Source organism: Dama dama, chromosome 30 (assembly GCF_033118175.1).
Source record: "Dama dama isolate Ldn47 chromosome 30, ASM3311817v1, whole genome shotgun sequence".
NCBI classification, from domain to species: Eukaryota; Metazoa; Chordata; class Mammalia; order Artiodactyla; family Cervidae; genus Dama; species Dama dama.
Window position 1 is genome coordinate 71,163,709 of NC_083710.1, and position 24,893 is coordinate 71,188,601.

Consider the following 24,893-nt stretch of genomic DNA (forward strand, 5'->3'; position numbering starts at 1 on the left):
CATGCTGCAACTAGAGAAAGCCCATCTGCAGCAATGGAGATCCAGCACAGCCAAAAATTAAAAAAAAAAAAAAAAAAAGACTATGTAAGTCACAAAATTCTCTAGAATATTTGAAAAATAACCCATTTGATTTTCAAGCTCCTAAAGCAGAACTGATTAAATAACCCAACCTCTTGCCCCTTGAAACGTGGTGTGGGAAACAGCAGAAAGGGTGTCATGTGGCAGCTTGGAGGAAATGCAGACTCTCTAGCTCCCCCAGCACTCCTGAATCAGAATCTGTATTTTACCAAGTGGACCCTGCTACAGCGCCTGGTGGACTTTCCCAGGTGACGTGATGCTGCAGAACCTGGAGGTCAGAGTCATCATCTCACCTTGGTTTTGAGCACCTGGTAACTTACCTGGCATCATGACTGGGTTCTTTCACTTGCAAGAGCCTATTTAATCCTGAGAATCACCCTCTAAAGCAGGCATTCTTACAATATCAGAAGAGTTGTCACCAGATCTGCCAAAGGTGTCACTAAAAGACAGTTTCTGCAGCTGTATTTCCTAAGTCTGAGATGGGAAAATTGAGGCCCAGTCTGTAATGCTGGCCTGGCCAAGGGTGAAAACCTCCAATGACTCCAGTTCCTGGTGTGGGCATACCCTGTGCTTCTGGTGAGCCAGACACCCTGTGGACAACAGAAGAACCTCACATCCCAGCAGCAGTGGAAACTCAGCCCCCAACCACTGCTCATTCACCGGCCAGTTGTGGGTTGATGTGAAGGGCCTTGGGAGGAAGTCATCTGTGACTGAGGTCAGGAAGAGCAGATGGAGATCCCACATCTCACCTGCAGGCTGGTTTCCTGAAGATTCAATTACAAATGAAGCTCAGAGGGGTAGATAAACACATTTCCCAGGGTAGATAAATACATTTCCCTGGATATACCAAAACTGATTGTGTGTTTATATGTATTTGTATAGCTTCAGGGTTGTTTAAATTAAATCATTAAAAGCAGTAGATATTAGAAATTCTCACCTTCCAATTCTGCAGCATTTAGGATACATTCTTTTAGTGGATTTTGAGAAGGCAAAATCAATGATAAGAAGCACTTGGAATGAAGCTTTAGATGGGATGGATCTAAAAGGAGGGAATATTCTAAAATCCATCAACCCTTCCACAAGATTCCCCGCTCTCCCCAGTGCCATTCTTTTAAAAACCAATGGCTAATTTCAATCCCACTCACTTCTATTTGGTGGTATGTTGGTTTCTTTTTAAGTATTATCCTATTTTCTCCTTCTTTACCACTGACATCAGCTTATTTCATATGATTCTGAAATATATTAAATAAATATACATTTAAAATATTATTTTATTTGATCATGAATTCTGTCTTAAAGGGCCTGTCTGGGTAAAAGAGTGATTTCTCATATCCTGTTCTTACAGGAAGAATTTTAAATCGTTTCTCCAAAGACATTGGGCAAATGGATGACTCGCTGCCTTCATCATTTCAAAAGTTCATCCAGGTAATGTATCAGTCCTGTCAGAGTTCTCACAGGGAAGAACAGAGAGCCTGTTTCTCAAGGCCTTTTCACAGGGGTTGAGGGTGGGCCTTTCAGCCCAGTGATGTGTCCTTTTATCTTAAATAAATGCTATGTTTGTGAGAGAAAGGTACAGCTGTGATTGGGAGGCTGAGTTAACATGAGTAACTCCTGGGACAGGAGTGGCTACTCTGTCATGTCAGGGTTGGTCTGAAGCAGCAACATGCTGGGTAAGTGGTTCTCCCTCTGCCTTCCAGGTGTCTGGTGTGGATTCCCTTTACTGTATGCATATTTCATAATAGAAACAAGCACCTCTCATGAAAAGATAGCCAAGGTGAACTAAATTATGCATTGTGTTACCATAAAGGACAGATATTTACAGCACCTTTTTTTCTGATAAAGCTTGTGTTACAAAGAAATGATTGATAATAATAAAGTGAAGTCACTCAATCGTGTCCAACTCTTTGTGACCCCATGGACTGTAGCCCTACCAGGCTCCTCCATCCATGGGATTTTCCAGGCAAGAATACTGGAGTGGGTTGCCATTTCCTTCTCCAGGAGATCTTCCTGACCCAGGGATTGAACCTGGGTCTCCTGCATTGTAGGCAGACGCTTTACCATCTGAGCCACAGGGAAGTCAAAAGATTGATAATAATAAGGTGACCAATAATACTTGAACAAAAACAATCATTGTTGTTTACTCGCTAAGTTGTATCTGACTCTTTGTAACCCCATGGACTGCCGCACACCATGCTTCCTTGTCCTTCACTATCTCTCATAGTTTGCTCAAGCTCATGTACACTGAGTTGGTGATGCCTTCCAACCATCTCATCCTCTGTCACCCCCTTCTCCTTCTGTCTTCAATCTTTCCCAACATCAGGATCTTTTCCAATGAGTTGGCTCTTTGCATTAGGTGGCTAAAGTTTTTGAGCTTCAGCTTTAGCATCAGTCCTTCCAATGAATATTCAGGGTTGATTTCCTTTAAGATTGACTAATTTGACCCCCTTGCAGTCCAAGGGACTCTCAAGAGCCTTCTCCAATGCTGCAATTCAAAGGCATCAATTCTTCAGTGCTCAGGCTGCTTTATGGTCCAAATCTCACATCCATACAAGACTACTGGAAAAACCATAGATTTTACTATATAGATCTTTGTTGGCAAAGTGATGTCTTTGCTTTTTAATGTGCTGTCTAGGTTAGTCATAGCTTTTCTTCCAAGGAGCAAGCATCTTTTAATTTCATGGCTGCAGTCACTGTCTGCAGTGATTTTGGAGCCCAACAAAATAAAAGTCTTGTTACTGCTTCCTCTTTTCCCCCTTCTATTTGCCACGAAGTGTTAGGACTGGATGCCATGGTTGCTTTTTGAATATTGAGTTTTAACACATCTTTTTCACTCTCCTCTTTCACACTCATCAAGAGGCTCTTTAGTTTCTTTTCTCTTTATGCCATTAGGGTGGTATCATCTGCATATCTGAGGTTGTTGATATTTCTCCTGCAATCTTGATTCCAGTTTGTATAGAGCCTTATCCTCCCTATTAATATTCAAGAATGTTAACACTAAACCCCATCTCAGCACAATATCAGGCTAATGGACTTTCTCCTCTAGGTGTAGTTATCATATTCTGTAAACTAAATAATTATTCTGAATTGTGAAAAATCACCATGTACTCTCAAGTGAAAGATTCATCCAAAAAATTATTTCTATTTATTGTGGATTCATGATTTCGGATAGAATTCCCAACTGGTATGCTCCCAATGGGAAATAAACATATCAAAATAATGACTCCCCTTATTTCCTGGAGCATCAGGACTTGGGTCACTTCTTCTGTGTCAGCATGTTTCTTGTACACACATCATTGTCTTTGTGCCATGGTGAGACAGAAGTACAGAAGTACTGGCCATGGTAATATGGGCCATCAGATGGGCCTGAAATCCAATCAGATGGGGAGAATTGTGTGTGTAGCTAGGATTAGGCTCCTTGAAATTCCTGAGAATGTGGAAGAAAGAAATGAGACTGGCTTCCAGGAAGGGATATCTGTTGCACACAGAAATCTGCTGTTTCCTTCTTCAGAGTGTTAACTTTTTGCTTGGATACTATTTTTGTCTCCTACAGCTTCTGTCAACAGTTTGAGACAGCTGGCAATAGAAGATTCATAAATGTATATGCATAAATTTAAATATAAACTCATGCATTGTATATATGTTAATATAATATAATATGTAATATCCACTATGAAAGTGAACATTTCTCAGTTGTGTCCAATTCTCTGTGACCCCATGGACTGTACAGTTCATGGAATTCTCCATGCTAGAATACTGGAGTGGGTAGCCTTTCCCTTCTCCTGAGAATCTTCCCAACCCAGGGACTGAACCCAGGTCTCCCGCATTGCAGGCAGATTCTTTACTAGCTGAACCACAAGGAAAGCCCAATATCCACTATAAGGCTGGTTAGGGTATGACCTGTAAATAGAAATAAAACTCTTATAAAAAGTCTATTTGAATTGCTTCAGAATTAAGGAGCATGAAATCTGAAGACCTAATTTGGGAGCTTTTGAGAGCAACAGTTACAGGTCTTTAATGGGGACTCAAGGAAAAAGTATTGGCACAGCTCAAGTGGAGCCCTTCATTTTGATCTTACCCCTTCTTTCTAGGTTATCTGCCATGCTGGGTTGGTTATAAAAGGCCCTCACCTGGGGAGAGCCAGGCTATTGAAACTGGTGAATATTGTCCAATAAAATAATGTGAGTCTACTAAAAAACTGTAATTTGGATTTCTTATAATTGACATTTCAGATGTTTTTTCCTGACAACAACTGATAGCAAACCTCCTGACTTAACTTAAGATCACGCACAGAAGGAAGGATCCCTCCCCATGAGAAAAGGGTATAGCAAGGTGGGATGCATTAGTTAATCCTATGGCTGTAAGAAATTTTTCAACTGAAAATATAATAGAAAGGAGGTTAGACAGACCTATATTTCTCCATTTATGATTGAAATTTGTTCCTTCAGATTCCATGCTTTTCACTCTGAGTTTTATATTGATACCACAGCAGATGGGGAGAAACAGGAAAAGCACATGTCTCCATCCAAATAATGCAGCTTGATTCACAAGAGTTCCTGGGCACAGTCACAGTTCTGGACATTTCCTTCTCCTTTCAGGCTCCCCTGCATACAACTGTGTCTCTGAGATTCCCAGAGTACAGATTCTTCCTGTCTTTCTTCATGACCTGCAGTACCTTCCTGGGAAAACTTAGGACAACCACTTACCCTCCTAACTTACCATTTTCTTACCTATAAATTGAAATGACAGTTCTTGCTTTTCTCATTCACAAATGGTTGTGAAGATCATCTGAGAAAACTTATCTGGAAGAGCTGTGAAATGATAACCCAAGTTTCTGATATAGGCATTACTCTGCTAATGCATCTGCCAAAGACATGATGGGAACAGCTGCCCTGGGCAACAAAGTGTGGAGTCCCTGGGTTGGTGAACATGGGGTGCTTGTTCTAAGAGGACACAGAACACCTGGTGCTAACTTGGACAAGCCATTTGACCTTCCCAGCCCAGCTCCCTTTTGGTCAAAATTTCCAAGAACTGTTATTGTTACCTCAAATTATTCATGTCATTCTCTGTTTCTCTAGCCTGTGAAATTCAGTTGTCAATCTCTTCTTCAAAGTTTCAATAAAGGATTCACATGTTCTCCCTTGTGTTTCCCCAGTGCCTTGTGCAGATCACCATGCAATTGTATCCATCTGAAATCATAAACTCTGGAGGTGTTGGCCCAGACTTTGTGAATCTGCATGTCCTCAACTTTTGACCCCCTTTCATAGCAGGCTAGATACTAAGATAGATACTACACATAGATACAAAGTGTTGGTTGCATTCCTATCACCTGAAACTTTTCACCAGGGTATCATACTTTTTCCGATAAATATGGATATCTATATCAGCATCACTCAATGATTTGGGCTTCTATTCTACCCGCTGTGTTTTTAGACCAAGATCATTTCCCAAGATAAAATCACCTCATGGAACGATGTGATGCTTAAATGAATGATTATGGAACTCTTACCACCGTGTCATGCATAGAGTAAACACCTGGTAAATGGCACCCCCTGTTATAATCACTACTCCTTAAAAGAGTCATTTTTATCATAATGATAAAAAATTTAATGTATATCCAGAGGATAAAATAAAAAAAAACCTCTTCATGCTTTATAAGTTGTTTGTTTATTACCAAAATTCTTCCCCAGATTTCTAGGAAATACCAAAAATTGGTTTTATCACATTTCTCTTCTTTTGTCTGTTCTTTATTGAGCATGCTGATGAACTCTGAAATTCCTTAAATAAGGTATTTAGAAGAAAAATTTAAGATAAATTAGGAGGCTCAAATAAGTAAAAGTAATTTCCCTATAACAATAAATAGATGGCGGTAAGTTGGGAACAAGCTTAAGTATGTCCTAATGGCTCGTGATGTAGACTTTGGCTCCATGGCTCAGGCTTTGCAGTTTCCATCAATCTCCTTTTCCTTTCCCTGTGCCTCAGTGTTTCCATCTGTAAAATGAGATAATACTATTACTTGATTGGGCTATTTTGAGGAGTAATAAACTAATACATGTCAAGTATTAAATGTATAGCCCTGTACAGAGTCAGCACTCAGTAAATGTTAACTATGAACAGAAAACCAGGAAAGAAAATTTCCACTTCCAAAAGTCACATTTGCATCTTTTCCTCCTTTACTGGACACTAGCTTTGTAATTAACCACTTCTTTATCCTTACCTGTGTAACTGAGGCTTCTGGTTTCCTCATCTGTGATGCCTGTTCATTCATCTCTAGTAATATCTACTGACTCATGATAGTTTAGGGTTCAAGTCCTAGTCTCTCTGAACCTCAAATATTCTCTCATCTATTAAAATTAGTAATTCTTACCTTATAGGCTACTAAGTGTATTAAAAGAGCTAATACCTAGAAGGTTCTTGAAGTTTTTGGCACACAGCAATCACGTAATAGAGCTTCCCAGGTGGCTAGTGGTAAAGAATTCACCTGGCAATGTAGGAGATGCAGGAGGCATGGATTTAATTCTTGGGTCGGGAAGATCCCCTGGAGGAAGAAATGGAAACCCACTCCAGTATTCTTACCTGGAAAATTCCATGAACAGAGGTGCCTGGAGGGCTGTGGTCCATGCAATCGCAAAGAGTCAGACACAACTAAGCAACTGAGCACACACACATAATCTTGCAATAAATATCATTAGAACCACCTATAATTTTATTTGTTTGGATGGCAAAACTTTCTCTATTATTTCAATACATCTTTCAGGAAAAGAGGTTCAATCCCAACAAAATAGCCTATTAAAGTTTATTTTTGAAAAGAATCCTTGATAAAGAGGCCCCTTTGTCTATTTTTCACTCTTCCAGACATTTCTACAAGTGATTGGTGTGGTGGGTGTGGTGGTGGTGGTGATTCCTTGGATTGCTATACCAGTGATTCCCCTTGGCATCATTTTCTTTTTTCTTCGGTGGTATTTCTTAGAGACATCACGAGATATGAAACGCCTGGAATGTTCAAGTGAGTACTGGGACTCTCAGGTTGGGATGGCAATGCAGGTTGGCTGCATTTATACCATAATTAACCACACCTCTGAAATCCTGCAGAATATATCTTTTGGAATTTCTCCCTAAGTCCGCACTAGGTAATTGTATATTATGGGCCCTGTGAGTCAGTGTGACCCTTAAGCCAAGTTGAGCTAGTGGCAGATCAGCTGCAGCTTTGCATTTTAGCACAAGGACAAATGTGGACAGGGGCCATTTCTGTCTTGTTCATGACATACTTCCTAACACAGAACAGCCACCCAGTAAACAATTTTCCAAAAAATAATATGTTTCATCATGTTGGTACTATTGTAGAAGGAAAATAGGGAATTTTTCTTCCCTTGAAGTTACTAGAAATGGCAAGGAAAGGAAAATATTAAGAAAAGGAAAGGAAGCATCAGGAAATGTACTCATACGTCAGAGGTGATATTTTTAGAAAATACATTCTTTCACATTACTCCTAAGATGGTAAGTAAGTTGTAGTTGTTAAATGTATTGAAAAGATAAGCCCTGCTATTTCCAGGTTTGCTCTTTATCATCACCAGTATTTGAGATGATGTCACACTGTGGTCACCCCTCCGCAAGACTGTTCATATAAATGATGCTGGAACTAATCCCTTCAGGAGGACCCAGGAGGAGGATCTGTTTAGTAGACTTCTAGTTTATTACCCCATTCAGCTTCCTAGTTCTAGAATAATGGGGTGTTGAGGTCCTTTAATGGACCAGAACCTGGTGGATAGGATAAGTGAAAGAAGGAAAGAGGCTAGTATTCCCTGGGTTACACGGCCTGCCTTCACACTCCAGGGAATCAGCCAGAAGTAGAGAGAGAGAGAGAGAGAGAGAGAGAGAGAGATGGGGACCCAAGCTCTGATGAAACAAGGGTGCTTTATTGAATTTTGTAAGAGTATATATACTGTAATATAAGGTAGCCTCTTCAGATAAAGATCAAGAGACCAGACTTTACAAGTTACCAAGGAAGCAGGGAGCAATAGAGGCCAAAAGGCGATCCATATCAAAAGAGGGTTGTAAATAATCTCTTTCACCAAATGGAAAAGCTAATGAAGGAAATCCTATGCAAGCATCCCATCTCTTTGATCTCCATCCTGGGAGACGCTTGCCTGCTCCTTTCGCCCGCCCGACATGGACTGATAAGGAACAGAGGGCTCAAGAGAGATAGGAAACAGCACACAGGAATCCTACTGTTAAACACTCCCTGACAATGGGGAACATTATTTTATGATTAATCATTCTATTCTTCAGGTAATCATAGAGGATGAAATAATTCAGAACTTATCATCAATGCACAGACATATTTCATCAATATTAAAACAAAAAATTATAATGAAAGTAAAGTTGTTAAATATTTTTAAAGAAGGTATAAGTATAGAAAATAAAGGAAGATGTTTGTGTCAGAAACCTTAACTATGGATAGTTAATGCAAGTTAATAGCAACTTAACTTTCTAGAAACCAAGCCAAGAAGAGAAACATATTGAGTCTCATTATTCTCTTTATCTACTAAGTGGAAAAATCTAAGTTAATCAAGACAAAGGAGTTTTTGGTGGTGAAATGTGTGTGTTTCATTTTTAATGATAAACTCTCAAGAGGCATTCATCCTATGTATTTGCATAAAGTACAGTTGGTGTCATAAATGCTATGGAAAAAAAATTTCGGTCAAGAGAACCAGCTAAACTCCCATGAGGTCTGGGTTTTGAGAGGTGTTTGATTGGATTATGGAGCAGTAGAGTCCAGACATGTGTGATATTTTGCTGATGTGATTTGGTAGGTTGGTAGGACTTGGGAAAACAGAATAGGAGTGATGAGCTCCATACAGTCTTTTGTGTAGACAGGGCTTCAATCATTTTATGATTTGAAGTCAGTCATGAAATGGAGTCATTCAACAGTCTTGTTCAAAGTAGGTTGTTCCATTCAAAGAAGGATTGTTCCAGAAGGAATGTTTTTCAGAGATTTATGCCTGTAACATGGGCCACTTCCCATTCACATGGAAGTGGAGAGAAGGGCACCTCCTGAGGCCTTTTTCAAAAAGCAGTACAGAATTTCACCTGGAGAGCCTGAGAACTTTTTGGCCCCATCTCTGTAGAGTATTTGGATTTTTTTGCAACCTAGTCGGCTGCAATAATGTTAGACAGTAAATTTATTCATCCAGATACCTCTCTTCCACACCGCAGGTAACCAAGTGAGATGGCCTGTTGATTAGAACTGTTTATGTTCTCTCTCCAGGTTGTGGGTCTGTGCCATAAATAATGATACCATTTTTTCTTTATAGAGTAACTAATAGTATATCTTAAGGCCACTGCTGGAGCCACCAGCAAAAAGACATCTGATTGCTATAACCAGAAGACATAAACCTACTTCATTCCTGTGCCCTGAAAAACTGCTAAAATCCTGAGGTTTATATTCATATCCAACTGCCTACCTTTCTGGAGCATTATGTTGACTTTTGTCTTCTTAGTGATAAATGTGCAGCTGATCATAATAGTTTTTCATTTTTATACAACTGAGCATAAGCAAAATGCAAAACCAGGATGGCATTTGGTTGCATTTCTCTAGCCAAACCTATTCATTTGGCAGTGCCAGAATTATGAATCTGCATTAAATCCTATCTGTAAGGATTCTGTGATCAACTAGCAATGTCTGCCAGGGACATTGCTGAGGGAGGTTTAGCACATGTGCCACATATATTCAGATCATGGATCCTCAAGTCTGCTGTTTTAAGGCATTCTCATGCTGGATTCCCTGGGACTTTATTCAACCCAAGGTGCTTAGTATGATGTATGGTAATGGCTAAGGCTGTTGGATGTTAGCTAAGTAAGATTTGAGGGTTTTCTGAAGGTAAACAACGTCTGGAGAAAAGTGCGTTTAGTCACACATGGACATCCTTAACCCTGATTATTCTCCCTCTGAGACACTGCTGTTATGATTAAAAGCTCAGCCTTGGAAATAAGACAGAATCGGGTCTGACACTCAGCTCTACCACTCAGGTGAGTTAATTTACTTAATCTTGGGCAGGAAGTGCTCTTTATTCCTCAGTTTGATTTTCCCTCTGTCACAGGTATACTAGTACATGCCCTCTGGGGCTCTCCGGATTTCTTGAATTGATGCTTGTAAAATACTTGCTGTGCTGTGCTTAGGTGCTCAGTCATATTGACTCTTTGTGACCCCATGGACTGTAGCCACCAAGCTCCTCTGTCCATGGGGATTCCAGTCAAGAATACGGGAGTGGGTTTCCATGCCCTCCCCCAGGGGATTTTCCCAACCCAGGGAATGAACCAAGGTTTCCTGCCTTGCAGATGGATTCTTTAACATCTGAGCCACCAGAGGAGCCCAAGAATACTTGAATGGGTAGCCTATCCCTTCTCCAGGGGATCTTCACAACCCAAGAATTAAACCACGCTCTCTTGCATTGCAGGCAGATTCTTTATCAGCTAAGCTACCAGGGAAGCCCCAAAGTAGTTGCTAGTGACTACCAAAGGCACCAGAACTTTGAACATGAGGGTATTTAAATTTATTTATTTATTTGTTTGTGGCTGTGCTAAGTCTTTGATGCTATGCAGGCTTTTCTCTAGTTGTGGTATGTGGGCTTCTCACTGTGATGGCTTCTGTTGTTGAGGGGCCACAGGCTCTATGGGGCTTGGGCTTCCAGCTTGTGAGCTCAGTAATTGTGGCTCTCAGGCTCTAGAGCACAGTCTCAATAATAACTGTGCATGGGTTTAGCTGCTCTTTGGCATATGGAATCTTCCCAGATCAGGGATTGAGCCCTTGTCTCCTGCACTGGCAGCAGATTCTCATCTGCAGAGCCACCAGGGAAGTCCAAATGTGAAGGAATTAAGAACATAGTTAACAACTGGCAGTTCTCACATAGGTGAATGATAAGCTGCAGCAAGGCTGCCACCCTGGGGTCTTTTCATGTGGTTCCCTGCCCCCCCACCCCCCCACCCCAGGGAAGATCTGCAGTCCAGGTGGAATGTGTCCCCAAGTGTCCTCAGGGTTGGGGAAACACAGCCATATGTCATGTAAACTGTAGGGTTACATGTGTCCATGACTTCTGACTGATGTCATGTCTGTTATATAGTGTGCTTCAGGATTGTGAGCTCGGTCTTTGTGGGGAAAGGGGTGTTATGTTGGGCAAGGTAAGACCAGAGCCTTGACATCCCCTCTCCTTATGTACTAGTTAATTTTCTTTGCAGACCCTCTAGTTCCCTCATTCTGTCATCCTGCTCACCCTTGGTGGGGTTTGAAAGAAACAGGATAGATTTCACAGGTCAGCATTCCCTCTGGCCCATTGTAACTCTTGGGCATGAGGTGAAGTAGGTGATGGAGTGTTTGGTTCCCTGGTGTTCATGTTCAAGGCTGAGATGACACCTGGTTTTAAAGTCGACCCCATCCTCCATCCCTGCTGGAGAGAATCAGCTGCACTTTGACCTCCTGGTGAGGGAAGCAGGTGAGGGAGGTCATGCTGAAGAGTTCATTCCAGGAGTCTCCCTGGGGGAACAGGCACATCTACTTCCTACTCAGAAGCCTTGCCTGTGATGAATAGTGTTGACATCACATTTGCTCTGGAAATCACAGCCTGGTTCTAGTGAGTTTTCTATGTTCTCTGGAGCTGGACTCTTGACATCCTCCTGACAGTGTGATGGGCCCAGAATTCACCTGTGTCGTTGCTGTGAGCCCCTAGCTTCCAGAATAATTGAGTTCTGGGGTCTGGTTGGGACACCTGCTGGGAATGCAGAAAAGGCCTGAAGAGAGTTCTTAGCCTTTGTTATTTGGAGCATGAGCTCAGTCTTAAAAGTGCTGTTAGAAGTTCATATTGCTATTTTAAAAGTGTAAAGTTAAAGCTAAAATAAATACTATTAAATGTTACTCAATAGAATAAGGGCTTCCCAGGTGGTGCTAGTGGTAAAGAATTCACCTACCAATGCAGGAGACTAAAGAGATGCTGGTTTGATCCTTGGGTCGGGACCCCAGTATTCTTGCCTGGAGAATCCCATGGACAGAGAAGCCTGGTGAACTATGGTCTATAAGATTGCAGAGTCAGACATGATTGAAGCAACTTGGTATGCAATAGAATAAAGAGAGAGAACAGTGTGGATGCTAAAGTAAGACCACAGACATGTCCTTGGAAGGTCAGAAACACCATTGAACCACTTTAGGTTCTTTGCCTGAATTAGATACAAAGGGAAAAGTTATATCATGTCCTTTTTCAAAGGTTTTTTCCTTACAGCAATGTTACAGCTGAAGGTCCCTAACAATTAGGGTTCCTGATCAGATGTCCCAAGTAGAAAGAACCGCAGGGCTGAGTGGATGGTCAGCTAGGACCCAGCCCAGGCTGTCCTCCCCCAGCCCAGGGCTTCCCACCCTCCCTGAGCTCCAGTGTCTCAGAGGAGGAAGCCTCCTCCTTCCTTTCTTATATGATAGATCCAGGGATACGAAGCACAAGAGGAGTTCTGTGTCTTTGCCATTTATACCCTGCCCTCCTACAGGCCCTCCACCCCAGTGGAGCCTGTTTATATGTCGATAATGACTGAACTGTCACCCAGACAGGCATTTGGATGCCAGGCTAAGGAGTGAAAACCTGAAAATAATTTGGAGTTTCTCCCCTTTGATTCTTTCCCCATCATTTTATATAATTTCTGAGGCTTCCTGCAAGATAAGTGACCTTGCTACTGCTAAGTCACTTCAGTCCTGTCTGACTCTGTGAGACCCCATAGACGGCAGTCCACCAGGCTTCCCCGACCCTGGGTTTCTCCAGGCAAGAACACTGGAGTGGGTTGCCATTTCCTTCTCCAATGCATGAAAGTAAAAAGTGAAAGTGAAGTCGCTCAGTCATGTCCAACTCTTTGCGACCCCATGAACTGCAGCCTACCAGGTTCCTCTGTTCATGGGATTTTCCAGGCAAGAGTACTGGAGTGGAGTGCCATTGTCTTCTCCAATAAGTGACCTTAACTTCCCCTAAATGCCCAGATTTTACTAACAGGTCTTTTCTAGGAAATGTACAAGTAACAGAGTGATGTCAATATTTTCTGCTGATACAGCACAAGTTATCACTCACCCCAGACGGAGGTCACAGGCTCACTATCTGCCTCTGACAGCAGCAGGTTACAGCCTCATTCATAGTGGAAATGAGAACCATAAGGGTCCTCCCTGCCTGGCAGCCTGCAGCCCACCTATTCCCTGGTGGGCAGGTGCCTAACCCTGGTGCTTGTAGTCAATGTCCTCTTAGAGAAGATGGCAGGAAATGAATGGTCAGTGAAGGGACACCAGACTCCAAACCCACATGAAGTCACTCAAAGAGAATGATCACTAAGGGCACAGTTAGGTTTTACAAGGTCATGTGAGTGTCTCATGCCACAGTGACCTCCAAATGCCAGAAAAAGCCTTGAGCAGGTAGTTTTGAAAACCTGGAATAGATTCCCAGAGCAGAAGTCAAGACCATTCAGAGACACCTGGCTCAGCAAGTCCTGTGGGCACAGGGGCGGTGCAGTACCAGGTGTTCTGTGACCCACGCAGAGACTCCTGGCGCAGGTGCAGGGAGAATCCCAGGTTGGAGGAGACGGCAGACTGTCTGCTCCTCTTACTCATCTTGCCCCTGTCCTATGTCTGGCTCTGGTTCAGCATAGGGGATGTACTGACTCTATCCTGGCTCTTAGATTACTCATCTAAGTTGGAGACAGCACAAAGATAGCTCACCAAAGTTCAGTGTGGTAAGAACTCTCAAAGAGAATTAAATTTAAAAATGCTTTTGAATTGGGACTACCCTGCTCGTCCAGTGGTTAAGAATCTGCCTTCCAATGCAGGGGACTTAGACTTGATCCCTGATTGGTGAACTAGGATCCTACATGTCACAGGGCAACTAATCCTGTGTGCCACAACTAGAGCGCCCATGTGCTGCAACTACTGAGCCCATGAGCTCTAGAGCCTGTGATCCAAAATAATGGAAGCCCATGCACTGCAACTAAAGAAAGCTTGCATGCTGCAATGAAGAACCTGTGTGCCACAATGAAGACCCAGTGCAGTCAAAGAAAATGCTGTTGAATCAAAAGTTTGTGAACAGCTTCCACCCAGAGAGATGTCAAGGAAGAATTTGGAGAGAGGCCTTGTTTGAGGATTGTGATGAACCGGCTAGTAAAGAGTTTCAGTTGAATTTGGTTAAAGATAGATTCAGGCTTCCCTGATGGCTCAGTGGTAAAGAATCAGCCTGCAATGCAGGAGCCACAAGAGACACGGGTTCAATTCCTGGGTTGGGAAGACCCCCTGGAAGAGGGTATGGCAACCCACTCCAGTATTCTTGCCTGGAGAATCCTATGTACAGAGGAGCCTGGTGGGCGAGTCCATAGGATCGTGAAGAGTCAGACACAGTTGAAAAGACTTAGCATGCACGCACAAAGATAGATTCAAAGAGAATCTTTCATTTCTAGGTCGTTAAGGTGAAGCTTGACGTGAGCAGGAGTTTGAGCGGCACATGGAGAATTTTCTCCAGAAAGGGCGTCATCCCTTCGCCTCCACGCAGCCCAACCAGGAATTCCAGTGTGCTGTTTGGCAGAACGTGCAAACACAGCACACAGGAGGAAATGGGTTTCTTTGCATCCAGCCTCCCTGACTTTCTCTGTCGTGTGTCTCTCTCTGCTTCCCCAGCACGGAGCCCAGTGTTTTCCCACTTAGTATCTTCTCTCCAAGGACTCTGGACCATCCGGGCGTACAAAGCTGAGCAGAGGTTTCAGGAACTGTTCGACTCACACCAGGACTTGCATTCAGGTATGTGAGTTTCTGGAGTTGATTTCAAAGGATGGGATGTGCTGTCGTCGAGGCCTGACCCCCCTCTCAGGTGGTCTTGCTGGCCCACACCTCTCTCTGTGCTGCCCCAGGTCCCCCTCTGCACACCTGCCTCCCCTACCCCTTCCTCTCAGCACCCTGTCTGTGCTCCCCTCTTCCCTCTTCTCCCCAGACTGACTTCCATTGTCCTTCCATCATGGTGTCCTATGGCTTTCTGTCCCTTTAGAACAGGAGTCAGTATACTTTTCTTTTTTTTCAAACAACAGATAGCAAATATTTTAGACTTTGTGTGCCATTCTATTTCTGTTGTAACTTATCAACTTTGCTGTTGTAGCACAAAAACAGGCAAAGATAGTACATCAGCAAAAGCACATGACTGTGTTCCAATAAAACTTTATTTACAAAAGCAGGTGATGGCCATTCTTGGCCCACAGGCTATAGTTTGTCAACTCTATTTTCAGAGCATGCAGGGCAGCAGATTTGATTGAGGTAAATCATTATCTAATTAACAGATTTTTAACTTACTTGGTTAATATTATTCCAAGTATTGGAAATATTTTTCCCTAGGTAGAAATTTCAGAATTCCCTCTAAATCTGTAAAATCCTGGCCCATCTGTCCAATCTTTATTGTATCTTAAAGATAAAATGGCATTTTGAAAGTCACATGGAGATCCAGTTAGCTCATGGTTGTATAGACACTGGTTCCTGAGAATAAACACTGTGCAGGGCCCTGTAGTATGTGTGGAGGTGCTGGAAACAGTGTTAGCTGTGATCTCTGCTGTCAGAAAGCTGGGAACAGTTGGCCCTGAGAGAGGATGCGCCTCACGTCGAGGCCTAGCACTGTAGGAATTGCACCAATGAGACCATTTTTCCATTTTCTCCATTGTGATCATATTACTGTTTATAACCTGTGAGTTGAATTTTTTTCTTATTGAAGTACAGTTGATAAACAGTAGTACATTAGTTTCAGACGTACAGCAAAATGATTCAGTTTTATATATGTATTTTTTTCAGATAATTTTCCATCATAAGTTATTACAAGCTATTGAATATAGTTCCACAGAGCTCCTGGCTTGATTCTTCTGTGTCCCATGTTATCTGGTATCAAAACAGCTTTTTGGAACCTTCTTGTTCCTTGGGTGTATAACTTTGCCATCCTACTTTGTGTAAAAATCTTCTGTAGCTCAACTGAGCAAAATGGTCTTTCTTGTTCCAAGCAGTTAACATGGTTTTTCTAACTTATTCATTATGCTTATTATGGTTCACAAATCCAGAGGCCTGGTTCTTGCTTTTGAGTATAACCCAATGGTTCTCTTTGCGTCTGGATATCATCTATTTTATCTTCGTCTATCTTGTTGACTTTGGGTCCCTGCTTCTTGCACAAAGTAAGTATGGGCGTAAATAACTATTTATGGTATAATTAAAATTTATAGCTGTATTTACAGTTATTATATTAAATTCTTGCCGCCTTGTCTAACAGGTACAATTTGGGTCTAATGAATTGTTTTAAAGCATTTGCAGCATGTGATTCCACAGTGTGGCCCATGTAGAGAGGTCATTTGGGTCTTGATGGGACCTTTTATTCTTTTCTCTTTCTTTGAATGAGTTGATGTCTACTCAGCGATAGCAAGCTGACCTTAGAAATTTTCCTGGTAGTGTTTAGTAGTTGGATGGAGAGAACCAAATTTGCCCTAAAGTTTTTTGCCCAAGTTAGGACTTTAGATTTTGGCTGTAGGGCTACTGGGGTCTGTTCGTTGTAGGTGCTTGGTGCACTGGGATGAGAAAGGTTCTCTGTAGCAAAGGACACCATCCTCACTGCTGTGTGGGTACCAGATGAGCAGGTGTTGGTGTTTATGACATGAATTTACCAGCCCTAAATATTCTATAAGAGCAATATTGAATCACAGTCTTTAATATGGAACAATGAGAATTGTATTTGAGTTTTAAAACCACTGGCTTTTAGAAACCATTGCCTTGTTTTTCTTGGTTTCCAACTATGGCTGCATTGGACATAGAAAGTAAAATTGCTTGATTGTTCTTGAAACTAAAATAACAAAAGTCTTAATAATAAAATTATTCCTCATTGTCTACTGTATATTGACAATGTTGAGATTAAGTTCATTTAATAGTCTTTCTGAATTCATAGTGGTTTTAATTTTTTGGGAGGGAGGCTTTAATTATATTGTGGACTCAATCAAATGATAGTAAAAGTATAAGTAATATTGTCATTATATATATGTAAATGATTTAAATATTATAAAGAAGTTATCTTAATAAAGTGATAGAAGGAACTGGCCTCAAGGTCAAACGCAGGACTGACTTTTCTCCCCTCTTCTTCCTCATTTAGCTTTGAATGTCGGACAGTTTGGCCTGATACTGTCCTATGCTCTCAACATCTTGGTGGTGTTCCCATGGTGCATCAGGCTAAGTGTTGAAGTTGAAAATATGGTGATGTTTATCTTAACATTCTTAACCTTGTACTACTACTTGCCATTAAAAAGTATAAAAGGAATTCTTATGTAAAATATTAAAACTTGCTTTTACATCTAACTCACAGAGTTTTTTATATCCTCCTCCATCTGTTGAAAGCTAATCTAAAAAAATACATCTTTTACTCAGTCTTATGTGTGCCATGTCATCACAAGCTGTCTTCAAATGTAATAAATGTCTCTGTAGGAGGGAGGTTCTGAAATCTTGGAGAGAATATAAACCAGTTTGGGGGGAGGTTGTTTATTATTGTTTCTTAACTGGTAATTCCTCATTCTTGGTAAAAGAAGAATTCAATATTTTGTAGTTCTTTGCTTAATTGATAGATATCTGTCCGCACCTCATTTTAGCATTTATTCTTGTATGTGTTAAACCCCTGAATTTGCTGGTATCTCTCCTTTTTGGTAAAATAAGCCACCTCTCTGAATATGCTATCGAAAATGTCAAGTTAATTTTGTTTAAGAGGCCTTGGTCAGTATTTAAATTATATTCTCCTTTGAGTGTTGCATATTGTCCCAAAGAGAGAAAAACAATAAAAATGCAATATTTGCATTTCTCTCTTCTAATAGAGTAGAAAGTGAGAAACTATTAAAATGAGGTTTGATGACCATCCAGTTCTACTCCTCTATAACATGTGGCCCATAACCACTGATTAGTGTTCATAAATATTCTTTTCTTTGACAAAATTCTTTTTATTCAGATGTGGAAAGTGAATAAATAAAATCTTTGCATTCATTTATCTAATTCTTTTAGTTTTAATGTAATGCTGAAGGAAGCAGCCCTAAGTGAAACTTACAGGATGATGAATAAGTTTGCAAATCATCAAAGGAGTCATCACACTCCTGCTTTAGTACTTTGCAGATGCTAAGACCTGGAATATTCTTAACCATATAAAAAGCAGATATAAAGATAGAAAAACAGAATACCTTATTTACAGCCTATGAACATTCATAAATAAAACCCTCTGTTCCTAACCCACATGATGTCATATATGTTTCAGATGATTTCAGTAGAAAGGGTGATAGAATATATAGAGCTTGAGCAAGAAGCACCCTGGGAACTCAAGTTTCGTCCACCACCAGACTGGCCCAATGAAGGAATGATTGCCTTGAGCAATGTGAACTTCAAGTACAGCTCAGATGGGCCTCTGATATTGAAGGACCTGACAACAGACATTAAACCAGGAGAAAAGGTTTGTGTAAGCCATTTGCCTCTTTAAAATTCAGCTGAAGATTTAGTGCTACAACTGCTGTTGACTTTCTTGTGTGTGTTGGGGGGACTCTTTGTTCTTCATGGATGCAGATTAGATCAGTGATATCACAGGTGAATCTCTCTTGATAACTGATCAGGTGATGGGGATCCCAGTATTTTTTTCCCTGTGTTGTGAACTCCCTCATGGTGGTTGATGGGTCCTGGCCTCCTGAACTGTAACTTAGCCTGGACACTATGTTGACACCTGATTATTCGTGTGGATTCTGAGAAGTCAGCTTTGATTCACTCTCTCTAACTCTCCAATGTCTCCTTTTTTTTTTTTTCCCATCCATTCTTCTTTGTATTTCTGAAATCTTCTCTTCTTCCTACGATGCCCTTCAGCTACAGCCTCCTTTCTGTCCTTTGACCCTTCCCGTAGACTTGTCCTCCACTAACCCACACTCGACTGTCATCCTCCTGACCTGTCCCCACAGACTGCTTCTTTCTGAAGCACAGATCTGATCCTTACTGGACTGGGCAGGCTGCTGCTGGAACCACAGGGCAGTCCTAGATCCATTCTGGCAGGGATTGTGTGGCCAGCTCAGAGCCACCAGAGAAGAGCGCAGAATCATGATTCAGTCAGGGGTGAAAAACCAGAGCCCTCCATGGAGGCAGAGTTTGGAGACTCACTCAGAGTTGATGAAAGGAAACTGAGAGGAGCAGGGAAGATTCCAGGGGGAAGATGGCAGAAAGGCTTGTGACCTGGTCCTGTCAGCACCCATGTCTGCAAGTGATGTTCCTTTCCCATGCAGCTTGAGGCCCTCAGCTTGGACCAGGGCAGAGTCTTGAAGGAGAGACTAAATCAGAACAGACGGGGCAGTAGGCATCTCTTCCCCACTTACCTCTCCAGCCTCAAGTCCTCATGTTCACACACTCCCCAAGACTCAGGTTGTGTGTAGATTCTCCTAAAGCACTGCATCCTCCCTGCTTCCAGTGTGCACACACTGCCCCCTCTACTTCAGAGACCCTTCCCCTCGGTCATCTTGAGGTTAAAGCCTCCTCATTTTCTGAGTTAATTCTATTGTGTCTGCTTCCCACTTCCTTCTAATTTTGTATACCCTTAAGATAGCATTTATCGTACACCTGTGCTTATAGCAGCATTATTCATTGTACCGAAAAGCAGGAAGCAACCCAAGTATTCATCAACAGGTGAATGGGTAAATAAAATGTTATTCACCCACTGTCCCAGCCAGCAGTCCCTCGGCACCCTCTATGTGCCCTGCAGAATGCCATTTACTGGAGAACAGAGCTAAAAAGAAGATGTTCCCTGATCCTTACAATGTAATATTATTCAGCCTTAAAAAGGAAGGAATTTCTGACCCATGGATAAACCTCGAGTACATCATACTAAATGAAATATGCCAGACACACAAGAAACAAATACTATATAATTCCACCTTTATGGGGTTCCTAGAGTAGTCAAATTACTAAAGACAGAAAGTAGAATGATGGTCACCAAGGACAGAGGGATGGAAAGTAGGGAGTTATTGTTTAATGAGTATAGAATTTAAGTTCTACAAGACAAAGAATAAATGGCAAAAAATATTCTGGAGGTTTGTTGCACAACAATATGAAAACTTAAGACTAAACTGTCAATTTAGATATAGTTAAATTGGCAATGTGTATGTTATATGTATTTTACCACAATTAAAAGAAAGCACCTTGACATGTTTTGTAATTCTGAGTCTGTGTCTCAGAGTACCCTAAGGTTTCTAAAGATCAGGGAGCATCTTATTTTTATCTTTGTTTCCCAGAAAGTGTTCTGCAGGGCACAGAGAGAGTGCTGAGGGACTGCTGGCTGTGAGGTTGAGTGAGTAATACACGGAGAAGTGCAACCAGTAACCAAAACACACACACAAGGCACCTCCTTGTAAGTAACCAGTTTTCTAGATGTATTAAATACTTTAGGAACTGCTCTTTAAAACTCAGACCCACCTAGTGGACTGTAGCCATATTTAATGAATCGTACCCTTGTGACTCTCTGTGATGCTATGGACTGCAACCCTCTAGGCTCTCCTGGCCATGGGATTTTCCAGGCAAGAATATTAGAATGGATTGCCCTTTCCTTCTCCGGGGGTTTTCCCGATCCAGGGATTGAACACAGGTCTCTTACCTCTACTTGCATTATCAGGCAGAATCTTTACCACTAGCACCACCTGGGAAGCTCCTGTGACATGAAAGAATGTTAAATTTATGCCCAAATGATATCCAGGGCCTGGAAGAGGGCATGGCAACCTACTCCACTATTCTTGCCTGGAGAATTTCCATGGACAGAGGAACCTGGCAGGCTACAGTCCAGACAGCAGCTTCAGTTAGTCACATGGCAAAAGCTTGCTCCTAAGTATTTCCAGTTTCAGTGTAGGTTGGGAAAATAGTAACTGTACCTCATGATGCAATCCTATTCTTAAAATCACTATAGATGATGTTTGCTTACTAGCAGTTAGGTATGTCCATCAGATTTCCCACTGTAAACATAATTCTGTCAATTTGCTCCTGTCTTAAATTTCCCCCAAGGACATCAAATATGAATTATCTATATCTTAGGGGCATAACATATTTATATTTTTATATCTTAAAACTCTCAAATCATAGGACTAGCTGAGCTTCTAAAATGTTTGAGGGATGATTGAATCTGGAGACTGAATTAATGACTGCAATTACATGACTTTTGATTTGTGTCATGGTCCACTCACGGTATCACTTTTAGCTTCATTTCTATATTTAAAGATTATAACCGGTCAGCAAGTTCATCAAGTGATTTCACTCCATCTGTGTACATCCTCAGATTTTCTCTCCTGCTCACCTGTCCCAGCCTTCCGTCCCTCCTGGACACCCTTTTGTGTTGGATTTGATTGACAGAGGTTGCTGGGCACGTGGGAGTGAGCCAGACCATCTGAAGTGGGGCTTTATTCTCTTTCCCTCATTTCCTCTGCTGTCCCAATTCCTGGAAGTTAGGGTAAATGGGAAAAATTAATAGATACTATGCTGGTTTCTAATTTATAGAAGAAATAGCAAGCAAAAATAAAAACCCAAAATGAGGTAAATAGCACCCTAGGCTTCCTGTGCAGACTCTGAATGTGGATTGAGCTTTTCATTTAGATGATTTGATGGTTTATTTGATCATTTTAGAGAGTCCTGGGCCATTTTTCAGCTCTAGAGGTAGATTGATTTTGGTTTGTTTTATATATATGTGTATGAATATATATATATGTATATATATTTATTCTTTTTTAAAAATTTATTTATTTTATTTGGAGGCTAATTACTTTACAATATTGTAGTGGTTTTTACCATACATTGACATGAATCAGCCATGAGTGTACATGTGTTCCCCATCCTGAACCCCCCCCACCTCCCTCCCCATCCCATCCCTCAGGGTCATCCCAGTGCAACAGCCCTGAACGCCCTGTCTCATGCACCAAACCTGGACTGGCGATCTATTTCACATATGGTAATATACATGTTTCAATGCTATTCTCTCAAATCATCCCACCCTTGCCTTCTCCCACAGAGTCCAAAAATCTGTTCTTTACATCTGTGTGTCTTTTGCTGTCTCGCATATAGGGTCATCGTTACCATCTTTCTAAATTCCATATATATGCGTTAATATACTGTATTGGTGTTTTCCTTTCTGATTTACTTTTTTTCTTTCTTGGAGTTATTACTTGGATAATATATTTTTATAGATGCTTACTAGACCTTGATATAATGTGCAAATATGTTAGTTTCCTTCATTTTCTTCTTGTTTATATATTTCCTCAGCAACCCCTCCCCCCACTCCCAAATTGTGCCACTTTCTCTACCAGCTTCCTAATTCCTCATGACTCAGACTGTGGTGCCAGGGTCAATAGCACCTGCATCTACTGGAGCTTCTTAGAGATGAAGAATCCCATTCTTATCCAGACTTCTTGACTCAGCATCACATTTGAACAAGACCTCCTAGTAAAGTCCTTTCTCTCCCATAGACAGTGTTTGATGACTCATAACCCATGATTTCCATGAAATGTTCTGTGACAGTTTGAAATCAAGCTCATGAATCACCCAAACCCCTCTTATGTCTGAGCATGAGACTCTAGAAAGTTCTGTGTCACTTACCACCCTACAGATTCATATTTATATTCTGCAAATCATGCCTTTACATTATAATCTAAGACTGTGTGATTCCACTGCATTTCTTTGCATCTTTTCAGTGAGTCTATCTTCATCACAGGCAGTTTTCATTCTGCTACAGCCTTCCCCACACCAGCCTCCTGCAGGGACTGGAGGGATTTCTCACAGGCTCAGCCCTGCCTGGACCTGGAGTCAGAGACAGCCCTGCACAACAGTGTAGGTGCAGCTCTTTCACCACCTGATGGGGTAAAAAATGAGTCTTGCTGCCCCAAGCAGTGCCCGAGGTCTGTTTGCCTGTTTCCTGGGGAACCTGGTGTCCCATTTAGCTGCAGGTTCTTCCCCAGCCCACCTGTAAGTGCTGGTTTTTCCTGCTGACAGCCTGCCCGCCTGATCTCAGTCATGCTCTTCATTCAGAGATTTTGTCCTTCTTGTCCCACCCACTACTTTATACTCACCCGTATCCATGTCTTGCTTAAACTCTCTGGCCATAGGATCTCCATGTTAGGTCTGTTCCTTTAACTGTAGCTACACCTCTCCCCACTTTCTCTGTTCTAGTTAGCCAGAGGGACATAATAGGGAGTCAGGCCAACCAGGTGATAAAGAAGCCATCAGCAGAATGGAAAAGAACCTAACAGATGTGGGATAAGTACCATCCTGGCACTCAAAAACTTTATTAATTCAGGCAGACTAGTTCATCTAACTAAGCTTTGATCTTCTCTTTTGAAAAATGGAGGTGACAGGACCTAATCTCTAAAGTAGTTGTACAACTTAAACAACATAAGGTACATAAAACACCCAGCATGGAGATCAGCATGCAGTACATGCTTGGACAAAGATAGCAGTCATTTTCATAAGGTGTAAAATGACCATAATCACTTATACTTTGTTTACTTATAAATTGTCTATCTCATGAAAATGAGAAGTTTAGCCATTTGTAATTGTATTTATGGCTATAGAATCCATCTGCTGTGTCTGTCTCTTTGTCCAGTTTATCATATTCTTAAACAATATAGTAATAGGTCTTTCATACATTTCTCCAGCCTGAGTTAAAAACCTCAGCTTCCTACAGAAGCTTCTTTTGCACAGGATACCATAGGTAACACAAATAATACAAAGGCAAATCCAATGCAGATCCTACTGTCAACACATATAGTCCAATTGAAGAACAAGAAAAATGCTGTATTAACTTTGTAAGAACTTTTATGGAAGTTTATTAAAAGATGATATAACATCTGTTAGGGTTGAAACAAGCCCCCATGAGGGGACAAGTACAGCATTTCCAAGGAATTACACAGGCTTTAGTGACTAAAGAGAGGCTTTAGTGACTTGTGATTAGAATTCAAGCAGGTGGAAATGTATGTGAAAGTCATTCCAGGAAGTGGGGCTAGCATAAGCAAAGCATGATGCTCTGATTCTGTGAATGAAGACCTAGGCACCTGATATTCAGTTAAGTGAACTATAAGATGTATAACACACTTTCATGTTCAACTCCACAACTACCTAGTGACCCCAAGGAAACTGACTCATGGACATGAAGGATGGAAAGGTCAGATATCCTGGGGTGGAGTGATGGGCACAGAACCAGCCTTTGTGAGGTTAATCTGAGAAGTGAGAGAACGTGCACCAGAGTGGGCAGACGTGAGAGGCAGGGAGCCAGGAACTCTTGTGCCTCCAGGAAGATGTCCTGGGAACATGATTCCACTTTTTGAAATCAAACTGATGTAAATTAAAACAAAGTTATAACACATGGGTTTGTGAATGTGCAGGGAAACAGCTGAGAGTAGAAATTGCTATCATATTTCTGGAGGTAGTTTGGTAGTACTTAAGAGTCTACTTTAAAAATGTCCATACCTGTTTCTTGGCAATTCCGCATATGAGAACTTATCTTAAGAAAATAATGACAGTTGTTTGCAAAGATTTGGCTTCAAGGATATTTAACACACAGTTATTTATAATAGCAAAATATTAGAGACTGGCTAAATATCCACCAGTAAGGGGTTTATTAAATAAATTATCACACATACTATATTATATAGTCATTAAAATAAATATTTTTAGTGATTACTAAATGAAAATAAATTGCAATATGTTCATATCTCATTTTGTTTAAATGAGTTTTTGTATGCAACATACACACACATAGACACACACA

At 41.3% G+C, this 24,893-nt stretch overlaps 1 protein-coding gene across 1 annotated transcript in view; it reads left to right on the forward strand.

Moving 5' to 3' along the window:
• Positions 1-24,893, forward strand: part of LOC133049356 (ATP-binding cassette sub-family C member 4-like) — a 335,592-nt gene that overhangs the window by 278,700 nt on the left and 31,999 nt on the right. The window contains exons 20-25 of the mRNA XM_061133334.1: positions 1,424-1,503; positions 6,931-7,081; positions 14,756-14,875; positions 16,168-16,278; positions 17,241-17,341; positions 18,381-18,572. Of these exons, the coding sequence (XP_060989317.1) occupies positions 1,424-1,503; positions 6,931-7,081; positions 14,756-14,875; positions 16,168-16,278; positions 17,241-17,341; positions 18,381-18,572 (755 nt within the window). The remainder of the gene's footprint in view (positions 1-1,423; positions 1,504-6,930; positions 7,082-14,755; positions 14,876-16,167; positions 16,279-17,240; positions 17,342-18,380; positions 18,573-24,893) is intronic.